This window comes from Marmota marmota, unplaced genomic scaffold, assembly GCF_001458135.2.
Source record: "Marmota marmota marmota unplaced genomic scaffold, marMar, whole genome shotgun sequence".
Classification (NCBI taxonomy): domain Eukaryota; kingdom Metazoa; phylum Chordata; class Mammalia; order Rodentia; family Sciuridae; genus Marmota; species Marmota marmota.
This window is the reverse complement of record NW_026000037.1, coordinates 58,291,451-58,302,900: the sequence shown is the minus strand read 5'-3', so window position 1 is coordinate 58,302,900 and position 11,450 is coordinate 58,291,451. Positions and strand designations below refer to the sequence as shown.

The 11,450-nt window shown below is 36.9% G+C and overlaps 1 protein-coding gene across 1 annotated transcript in view; it reads left to right on the top strand.

Annotated features, from left to right (window-relative positions):
- Slc25a12 (solute carrier family 25 member 12) overlaps window positions 1–8,286 on the top strand; it is a 21,898-nt gene extending 13,612 nt beyond the window's left edge. Inside the window, exons 3-7 of the mRNA XM_048812485.1 lie at window positions 108–248; window positions 2,160–2,298; window positions 5,137–5,295; window positions 5,398–5,488; window positions 7,194–8,286. Coding sequence (XP_048668442.1) covers window positions 2,292–2,298; window positions 5,137–5,295; window positions 5,398–5,488; window positions 7,194–7,395 — 459 coding nt within the window. The 5' untranslated portion in view covers window positions 108–248; window positions 2,160–2,291 and the 3' untranslated portion in view covers window positions 7,396–8,286. The remainder of the gene's footprint in view (window positions 1–107; window positions 249–2,159; window positions 2,299–5,136; window positions 5,296–5,397; window positions 5,489–7,193) is intronic.
- Window positions 8,287–11,450: the final 3,164 nt, after the last annotated feature.

The window sequence follows — 11,450 nt, the reverse complement described above, 5'->3', positions numbered from 1 at the left end:
GGGGGAGGGAGGGAAGGAGAAATGGAAGTTTCCTAGTTTTTTCTTATTTTCATCGACACTCTGGCTCTGATGTGGAATTGCCTCTGTCTCTTCTCCTTTGTCTGCAGGCTGGGGGTTCTCAGGTCATCTTTACAAACCCACTGGAGATAGTGAAGATTCGCCTGCAGGTGGCCGGAGAGATCACCACAGGACCCAGAGTCAGTGCCCTGAATGTGCTACGGGACTTGGGACTTTTTGGTCTGTATAAGGTGGGTTGATTCCCTTGGGCTAGCTCAGCAAAGAAGTTGTAATGTACTCAATATAAATGTGAAAGAATGTGAAAACCAGACTTCGTCCCCACTAGTTTGAAAAGCAATCTTGTCCAGCAGGGTTGTCCATGGAGTAGAAAATCAAACAAAAAGAAAAAATCAGGACGCTGCTATTAAAGGCAGTGGGATACACAAGCACATTCTCCTGTTGTCATCTGCAGCTTTTGTGAAGCCTCTGGCAGGGAGGCCTGCACTGCAGACCTGCTGGCTTCAGGCTCTCAGCCTTTAATTCCATGGGGGCTTGGGAAGTTTCTTTGGTATTCTCTTTGCTGGGGGTTTAGAACTTCAAAATAGTCTTTATTTTGAATCTGAGTTATCTCTATTGTTATCCTCCCAATAGGAGCTTCTCTTTGTCTTAATAATTTGACCACAGTCAAACAGTAGTAGAGTTTGGTAGGATTCAGATCTTTAAGAAGTTAAGTGGTAGGATTTGTCAATAATGAATTCCATTAAAAAAAAAAAAAAAGAGTGTACTATACTTTAGCAAAATGCCAGTCAACAGATCCTTCCCTGCAGGTATACTTACTCCCATCATTACAGATCAGATGTAATGGAGCAGAAGCTATTATTTTTCTTAAACAAGGAAGAGTATTTCTTTCCATTCCTTTGCCTCGTATAAGGAGGAATACATAAATTTAGCCACTCTAGGCAATTGTGTTTCCACAGCATCCAATTTATTTATAGATCCATCATTGCAGGAATGTGTAAATTTGCTTCAGTAGCTGAAAATTAGAAATTAGACATTCTCTAGATTAGAATCACACAGCTACAGGGTTCTCTGGAGACCAGCAAACAATGATGCTTATCTCGAGAGAGTTTTTGCACACTTTGCTCCTCCCTGTCCACCTCTAATTTCCATTCTTTTTAGAATTCCCTTTCAGAGCTGAATTTATGAATATTTTTTCTCTCTGTATTATCCTTTAGAGTCCTTGAATTTTTTTTTTTTTTTTTTTTTTCCGTTTAGCTTGCCTTTTCCTTAGGAACAAGTGCTGGATTGCTGTGGACAAAGTTGAGAAAGGTGGTCATTGTGACCTTAGTCACTGGGACAAGCTATCACTTTTTCTACTCTCATGGAAACCTCCTGCTAAAATATTTGTCTGGGTTTCCCCTAGTCCACTTCTAGTTAGCACATTGATAATAAAGAGGGAAAAATTCCTTAGAATAGTTACTCTCACCCCTGCCTATGTAGCCTTTTACCTTGCATGGAAAGAACTCTTAAACTGATAGAGATCAAATTGATAATTTGATAGTCTTTTTGGGTTATCTTTACTAATTACTTAGGAATTAAGCTATTAATCTTGGAATTTAAAGTCTAAACCCTCCCCTACAACTCTGCCCTCAACTTTCTTCCCCTTCCAAAGCCAAATAAAACAAGCAACCTGGAGGTTTGAGAATTAAATTTTTATTAATCTCAAAAAATTGAATGTAATTAAATGATATAACTTTTCAGTTATGCCAACATTAATAAGTTATAAAGATTTCTAGAGCCCTATGCTTGTAATTAATATTGTACTATATGCTCATAAATTTAAGAGGGTAGATCTCATCCTGTGTATTTTTACCACAACAAAAATCAAATTGATTAATTTAAAAAAAATCTGAATCTATTAGAAATACCAGAAAAGTCTTGTTTGTGAGAATACTATCATTGCCCAGTTATTAAGTCTAGGACTCTAGGATCCACTCCATTAAGTTCTGTGCTTACATTCATCTCTCCCACCCCCATTTCCCTTCCACATCAGTTCTAATACTGTTTGAGGGACACATCAGGCTGAAAGCCCTCTGGATCCCATTTGAGCATTCACACCCTGTTTACACACTGTTTTGTACTATTTCCTGACTCTGTGACAGGGTGCCAAAGCGTGTTTCCTCCGAGACATTCCCTTCTCTGCAATCTATTTTCCTGTTTATGCTCATTGCAAACTACTTCTGGCTGATGAAAATGGACACGTGAAAGGTTTAAATCTCCTTGCAGCTGGAGCCATGGCAGGTAACTACAGAATATTTTAACCCAAAGAATTCTCCTCCCATTGTCTTTGAGAAGTACAGAATCTCTATGTACTTTCCCCCTTTCTTTTTAGAAAAGTTATTGTTTATATCTGACTTAGTTAAATATGATTGCCTTTTCTCCTTTGTGGGATGTGCTGTAATTCTGATGAGAGTTAATTACATTTGCATAATGTGGATAAACAGCTTAATGCAGCTTAGCAACTTGGAGCCAAATTAGATCTGCCCATCTAAATTGGGCTTTCATCATTAACATGTTTCTTAGTCTCCCTCTCCCCTGAAACCTTGGGTGCCGCCAAGCTAAGCATTAAGGTGGAAAAGTTCTCATCAAATCAGCTGCTTTGTTACACCCCATGCTGATGCACAGGTCTTGCATGCCCTTACTTCCTAGCACTATATATTGGAGTTTATGTGATTTGGCCCAAAATTGAGTTCTCTTTGTGAAGCTGTCCCTATTCTTCCTGACATTGATTTTCATCAAGATCCTTAACTTTTTGTCTCTTGTCTTTTTTTTTTTTTTGTACCAGGAATTGAACCCAGGGGCACTTTACCACTGAGCCACATTTCCAGCCCTTTCTTATGTTTTATTTTGAAATAGGGTTTCACTAAGTTGCTTAGGGCCTTGCAAAATTGCTGAGGCTGCCTTTGAACTTGGGATCTTCCTGCCTCTGCTTCCTCAGTTTCTGGGATTTTTCTTTTGTTCATAGTTGTTTCTATGTTTTATAATCTGTACTAGGCTAAGTACTGCTTTAGGATAGGAGTTTCATTCTGTTCATCTTTGCCTTCTATATAGCCAACATAGTAATAATAATAGGAGCTCAATAAGTGTCAGTAGAATTAATGAAAATTTTCATCTAGTATAAAATACCAAAGTAGGCACAGAAGAGATTCCATTTGAAAGAAGAGTCTAAGACCTTTCCTTCTGATCTCACAGGTACAGCCTTACTTTTTTTTTTTGTACTGGTGATTGAACCCAGCAGTATTTAACTAGTAAGCTATATCCCCATTTCTTTTTATTTTTTGTTTTGAGACAGAGCCCTGCTAAATTGCTGAGGCTGGCTTTAAACTTGATATTCTCTTGTGTCAGCCTCCTGAGCCACTGGTATTACAGGTGTGCATCACTGTGCCTGGCTAGCCTTACTCTTGAGTTAGGAAGGAGCTAACTTGGAACAGAAGGGAGAACCAGGCATCCTTGGCTGTACCAACACTCAAGAAATGACAGAGGAAGGAAAGGTCATGTATTTGTTTTCCATATAGCCAGCAATAAGCCATTATAGAGCTCCATGTGGCTCTGACCAGCTGGGCTCAGGTACCCTGTTTGGTTCTCAGGTGCCAGGTTTATTCTTTTCTGGTAGCTTTGGCTATAAAGCAGGATAGCCTGAGCATGTCCAGAATTATGGTGTGCTCAGTGTGTTCTGAGTGTGGAGATGGACATGTTGTTATTCTTGCCTATAATGGCAGAGGATGGCTTGTGATGATTTAGAAACTCCCTCTGGGAATTTTGAGCCATAATTTTGGGTTCAGCAAATCCCTTTTCTTTGCCATTAGTAATTTTGGTTAGTTGAACATTAAAAGTTAGCTCAGTCTTGGCACTGAAGTGTTCATCGGGCTCCTTTCTTATATGCGCCAATCGCCCCTTCTTAAATGGGGGCCAGCATTTTCCCTCTAAGTTTTTCCTTGTACTTTCCAATCAGCAGGAAAAAACAGGCAGAGAACATTATGATCATGGACAGGAATTTGCCAGTGGTTGATTGAACTAAGTAAACATATTCCAACTCAGCACCATCTTCTTGCCCATAGACATTTGAAGTGTTTTCAGAATGAGATATGATTTTTTCTAATTTTTACCAGTGAAGCTTTGCTGGTGGGCACTGAGAACATTTGAAATCCTGTCCCCTAAAGGAGGCAATTTACCTAGTTTCATGTGAATAGGGTGCACCTGTGTGGAGGTATTTGCATCGTTCCTTAACAGAGCCCCCGTAAGGCCACCCATTCCATCTGCCTAGTGATGATACAGTAATATTTAGGCCAAATTGGATTTCTTCCCCTTGGGGAACGTTATGTCGCTCCTGTGTCCTGTTTTGTTTTATAAGTAAAAAGTGGGTTGTGAAATCCATCTTGTGTGTCCTGCAGATGATCAATCTCAATATGACTCCAGGGAGCTCAGGCATAGGAGATAGATACAAAGCCTTTTGATGATCAGCTTCCCTGTTGTTCCTTAACTGGTCACCTGGCCTCCTTTTGCTCCAGTTGTAATGATTCCTGTCATGTAAGTCTGTCTGAAAAGAGTTATTCAACTCTCAAGTTAGCTGGAGACTCTCAAGTTAGCTCACCCTCCAATAGGTGAGTCAGTACTTATTAGTATTGCAATTTACCTCATACAGTATAGTTGACAAGATTCAGCAAAAAACACCATAGTTGGGTGTCAGATACATTCAGCAGCTCGTTAAATTGACATTATCCTTATATTTTGTACATAAAATGATCACATTTGAGGAAAAAAGGAGATAAAATAATTGAAACTGAAAGGGAACACTTGGGAATAATCCTGTTACTATTGTTGCATTTTTTTCTTTTCACAGTTCTTTAGGATCATGCAATGTACAATGATTTTCTTCATTCAGAAAGAAAAAGTATTTTTCCTGGATCATACAGTAGCAGCTAATAGGTTCCTAGACGTCCCTTTTTCTATTAGTGCCTAGACATCTACTTAAGGAGCTTTGAGTTCCTCATACATGGTTAAAGTTGCAGATTGTATGGTTTAGATGTCAGCAGTATTTCTGTCCTTTTATGCATGAGTTAAATATGTCTCTCCTGAAAGGTGTGCCTGCTGCTTCTCTGGTGACCCCTGCTGATGTCATCAAGACAAGACTGCAAGTGGCTGCCCGTGCTGGCCAGACAACATACAGTGGTGTCATTGACTGTTTCAGAAAGATACTTCGGGAAGAAGGGCCCTCAGCGTTTTGGAAAGGGACTGCAGGTAGAACAGCTAATTGGCTTTAGTGTCTTGCCCCTTGTTACTCAGTGATTGTCTTTGCCACAGTTGTTATGGTTTTAAGCCTACCCCACTCCTCTTTTTCAGCTCGAGTGTTTCGATCGTCTCCCCAGTTTGGGGTTACTTTGGTCACCTACGAACTTCTTCAGCGGTGGTTTTACATTGATTTTGGAGGCCTGTAAGTGCAGCTGCTCAACTATTTTACAAAGAAATCACCAAAACCAAAACAAATGTTTGTTCTGTTTACAAAGACATTTTGGAATTCAGAAAACCAGTAAGAAAGAATTTGTTAAGACCGATGCATTTTATTTATTTATTTATTTTTAATATCTTTAATTTTATGTATTTATTTGTATGTGGTCCTTAGGATCAAACCCAGGGCCTCAAGCATGCGAGGCAAGTGCTCTACCACTGAGCCACAATACCAGCCCCACATTTTATTTTTTTACTTTTTAATTTTTGAGTATTAGGAATTGAACTTGGGGGCACTCAACCACTGAGACACATCCCCAGCCCTATTTTGTATTTTATTTAGAGACAGGGTCTTACTGAGTTGCTTAGTGCCCCACTTTTGCTGAGGCTGGCTTTGAATTCGTAGTCCTCCTGCTTCAGCCTCCCAGGCCATGCCACCGCACCCAGCTAGACCAATACATTTTAAATAGTCAGCTTAAAAAGCTTCAGTGTTAAGAGGTAAGACCTTGGCAGAATGATGTAATGCACATAATAATCAGCTATTTGGGGAAAGTTTAGGGAGGCAGCAAATGAAAATGCTTTGTGAATGATCGTCTGTTTTTGTGTAAGCAAGTTTGGAACTTTATGGAGTTAGGTCCTTCAATGTGAATTGTATTATATGGCCTTTCCAGCAGAAGTGATATAAATGTGTACTATTAACACTTTTGTGAATTTTCTGCCAAATACCCAAGCTCTTTTGCACCTCTAATATTTCATATTCACCATTATTTATTATTAGATAGTTGTAGGTCTTCCTAGAGCTAATATATTGTCAACCTGCCCCTGTCCCCTAGCAGGTTCAAAAAGAGGTTATGCCTGTGGGTATAATCATTGGTAGGATATAGGCAAAAAAATTGGGACACTTGAAGCTTACCCTGGGGAGAAGAGCAGTTACTTGTTACATTTGCTGGGTGGGGAAGTTTTGTCCAAAGCAAGCAATTATCAGCTTTTCAGCAGAAGACCAAATACTGTTTCTGAATGCTCATAGCAAACTGTGAACCTGACTCTTCCTCAGAGGTTAAGTAGGGAATTAGCTGATGAACCAGGAAGTGGAGGGACCCAGACAAAAAAGAATAAGAATAACAACCTTCAAATTATATCATACAAATATTAAGATTCTATGAAATCATAGAAAAGCCTGAATCTTAAAAAGAACTGGCTGTTTCTCTTTAACTTTTTGACATTTATGAGCTACTATTAAGCTACTATTTTAAACTATGCCAAAATAAAGAAAAATGTATGCTTTTATGATTAGTTTCACATATGCTTACTGTAGAAAAAAATTTAGGAAATGGAAAAATATATTTTTTTTGGTCATCTATTTATATATGTATATAAGCATTGAAATTGAGACCATTCTCTTCAAATATGTGCATGTAGAGCTTCCAAAGTGCTATAAATCATGGCTAATGCAACATAGATGACATGGAAATGGTTGAAACAAACAAACTTCTTGGCATGTGGGTCAGACTGAAAATGTTCACTTTTAGCCACCCTTGTCAATCTTTTTTTTTTTTTTTTTTTTGTGGTACCAGGGATTGAACCCAGGGCCTTGTGCATGTGAGGCAGGCACTCTACCAACTGAACTATATCCTTAGCCCCACCCTTGTCAATCTTGAGCACACTAACCATTGACTTTTTCCTGTCAACAGCAAACCTTCTGGCTCAGAACCAACACCTAAGTCCCGCATCGCAGACCTTCCTCCTGCCAATCCTGATCACATTGGTGGATACAGACTTGCCACAGCCACTTTTGCTGGAATTGAAAACAAGTTTGGCCTTTATCTCCCCAAATTTAAGTCTCCTACTATTGCAGTGGTTCAGCCAAAGGCAGCAGTGGTAACAGCTCAGTGATGAGACACTGTCAAGAATGGCAAAATGGCACCCGAAAAAAGAGGCCTAGGAGAGCAGCCCTGTAGTGTATCCAGTCAGCTGCATGGTGCTGACTGATCTGGGAAGTCAAACTATTCTTTCTATATGATATATATATATACATATATTTGTTTATAAAGTAATCATCTGCCCAGGGAAAAACCACAATGCAGTTATAAGCGTTAGTCTTATGTGTTGACATGTTTTCTAAGCCTTGGCATGAATTAGTGTTTTAGACTCTGCTTTGCACAGCTTGTACTTACAGTGACTGTACATATTGTACATCTTTGTACAGAGACATCTTGGCACCTCATCCGAACAAATCACATTTATAGAAATGTAATGCAGTTCTGAGTGGCTTGAAATGTACAGAATGTTTTGAAAGTGTTTTATTAAGAATCACATAAGAATCAATGTATTAAAATTAAATTCATTCTCTTATTGGTGACTTATGGAAATAAAGCATCGATATTGGATGTATTTAATTCCTAGTTTGTTTTCCGTTCTGGAATAAGAAGGTATTTGCTGATAAAAGGCATAATGAGACCCATCACCAAATAAGTAATACTTTGGAAAGGCGCATGCTAGTGGATGCCAGAGGATCAAGCTAATGACTTGGTGTGCTCATGTGTTTCCATTTATATTTAATGTGTGTGTGATCTTCCTCTGTTAATCAACAAGCATTTCTGGGACAGCTCTTCTCCTGTCGGTGTGCATATGGAAACAGGGTGGTTTCCAGCATTACTTGTTTAGGTTTGCTTTCCTCTGACACAGCAGAGCAAAGGTCAAGCTTTTGAAAGAGTAAAGGACACTTTGACAATTTCCCTTCATATGGTATGATTCCAATAAAAAATAAAAGCACACCAAAATGTATGAATGTAGTTGGATTTTCCTTCATAAATATACTGATAGTGCTTTTTGTACTCATTCACTACTGATTTTAAACAACTCAAGGTCAGGTTTACCCTCTTACACATCTTTATAGGAAATAGACAATTTGGTTTCCTAAAGGGATAGGGTGGAATGAGGGGAGGCAAGAAAAAGAAAAGCTCTTTTTTTATGTGGTGATTTGGTGGTATCTAGCTCCTTACTTAGCAGTCCAATAAAAGCTTATTTCATCCAAAAGTCACTCACCAAGGGTGTGATTACTAATTTGGATCTAAACACACATCTTGATAGCTACATCTATACTTTGCTATGGATGTAATTTGATGTGTAGCCTTAGAATTTATTTACTCTTAACAGTGTTTTGAGAAGACATTGCTATTGCCCATAAGCAATGTAAGTAAGAGAATGTAAGCAAATATTTTCAAGGGGTGAGCCTGGAGATGGACCAGGTTACTTAGTATCCTATGCAACATTCATCAGTTGATGACTGACAGCCCTGGGACTGCAACTATAAGCTTTCTCAAGTCCTTCCAGGATCAAAACAACTAGCTTTGAAAGAAAGTTCTTTCCAGTGTATTAGATTAGTGTCTTTAGAATGGAACAAATACAATTGTTTTGCTATACTACTCATTAAAAATATACAAATAGTCTATGGATGTATAATTACATATATGTGTGTATAGAATAAGAGGTGAAAGTGCCCTCTTTACCCTGCCCCACTTCCTGCCCTAGAGTTAATAATTGCTAACAAATTATATATTTGTAGTCTGTTTTCCACACTTACATAAGTATATGTACATATTTATATTTTTAAAACCAGAATTATGCTGTATATGTTATTCTGATACTTTTATTTACTTAGTACATCTGAACTCTTTCCATGTCAGTTCATAAAATGTATGTTAACAGCTGCATAGTGTTTCATTTTATGAATTATGAAAAATTTGGTAAATATTACATTATTGATACTTATTCATTTTCTTCACTATTGCAAACAATGCTGAAGTGAATGGAAAACATTTTTGTATGAATATACTAAGGATATATGCTATTATTTCATTAGGATACAGAATGGAAATGGAAAATTCACAAGACAAATGAGAGTTTTTGTGATACTGGGGATCAAACCCGGGCCTCATACATGCTACATTTCCTAGTCCAAGATAATTTTTATATTTTTGTACATAATACCACATTATTCTTCAAAAAGCTTTTATTAATTTACTTTCTTTTTTAAATATTTTTTAGTTGTTGATGGACCTTTAATTTTATTTATGTGTATGTGGTGCTGAGAATCGAACCCAGTGCCTCATGCATGCTAGGCAAGCGCTCTACCACTGAGCCACAACCCCAGCCCCTAATTTACTTTCCTATAAGCAGAGTATGAGAATGCCTAATTCTTAGGAAAACCAGTGGCAGGTGTGATCCTTGTTGTTTTAATTTTTGTTTTCCTAATTACTAGTGGGATTGAATGTCTTTTCATATTTACTGGTCATTTGTATATTTTCTTGTTAAGGAATATATAGAAAGAAACATGTATATGCATATTTTAAGCAATCGTAAAAAGAACTCCATATGATTAACCAGGTCAAGAAACAGAACGTTTCCAGCCATAGGAGTTCTTCCATATGCTCCTCTCTAACTCTTTCTCTCTACTTTAAAACCATCCATACTCTTTATTTCTTTGCTTTTCTTTATACTTTTACCACCCATGTATATTCCTAAACAATATATTCCTATAGTTGAAATTTGTATAAATCAAATTATATTGTAAACCTTTAAAATTTATTTTGCTAAATATTATGTTTGTAGGATTCATGTCATTGTGTGTAGCTATAGTTTATTTCATTGTTTAGCTATATTTATTTTTCATTTTACTCTTGATGGACATTTGGATTTTTCTAGTTTGGGGATTATAGACAGTGCTGCTATGGATATTGTGAACATGTATTCTGGACTATGCATCTTAAAAAGATAAGATGCTTAAGAGTGGAACCACAGAGTTACCAGGCTTATTATATTTTTAATTTTACTAGATCGTGTCAGACTGTTTTCCAAAGATTCTTGTACTAATTTACATGTTCCCAAGGGTATAATGGCTTTTTGATTTTTACCAAAAAAAGTAGATGTATAATGGTATCTTGTTTTTAATTAGCATTTTCATATGTCAAATGAGGCCGAACATCTTTCATGTTTATTGGCCATTTGAATTTCATCTTGGGTAGATATGTTAAAATATACTTTTAACCCATTTTTCTCATTAATTTACATATTCTGGTTACTACTTTGAGTTGTTTGTGTTACAGAATATTTTCTCACTTGGTGGCTTGTTTTCACAATGTTTTTTGATACATTAACATTTTAATTTGAATATGTTCAAATATATCAACATTATTCAGTATGGTTAATTTGTTTTGCATTTCTTATTTTAAAAAATATTCTCTTTCTAGGTCAAAAATATAGTAACTTTTTTTGCTAAATGCTTTACAGTTTGCCTCTCCCATTTAGGTTTCATCTACCTGGGAACTGTCTTTGGCATGCAATATGAGGTAATTGTTTGGCATCTTTATACGTCCAGTCTGTTGTGCCAGCACTGTTTATTGAAAAGTGTTTGTTGAAAACTCTGTGTGACTTTGACGTGCTTTCTTGTACAGTGTCAGTTTACCCTTGAATTTATTTTTGGGCTTTTTGTTTTATTATATTGGTCTATGTCAAAATACATACACTATCTTCAGTACTCTATCCTTTAGAAAAGTTTTGTTATATAGTAGAGCAAATCCTTTCACCTTATTATTCTTTAAGAGCTTGTGGTTCTTCTTGGTTCTTTGATTTTTCCATATACATTTTAAACTTATCCATTTCCACCCCCAAAATAACAAACTAAACACATGGAAACATTGATTGCAGTTGCAATGAATTCGTAAGCCATTTTCAGGAGAATATATATCATTATAGTAGGGCTTCTAATTCATCAACATGATATATTTCTATTTAAATTTTTTAATATCTTAATAAAATTTTACAATCACCAGAGGTCTTGTATATCTTTTGTTATGTATATCCCTCAGTGCTCCATATGTTTGAATGCTGTTATAAATTATGTCTCTTAAATCTCATGACTCAGGAGGCTGAGACAGAAGGATCTCAAG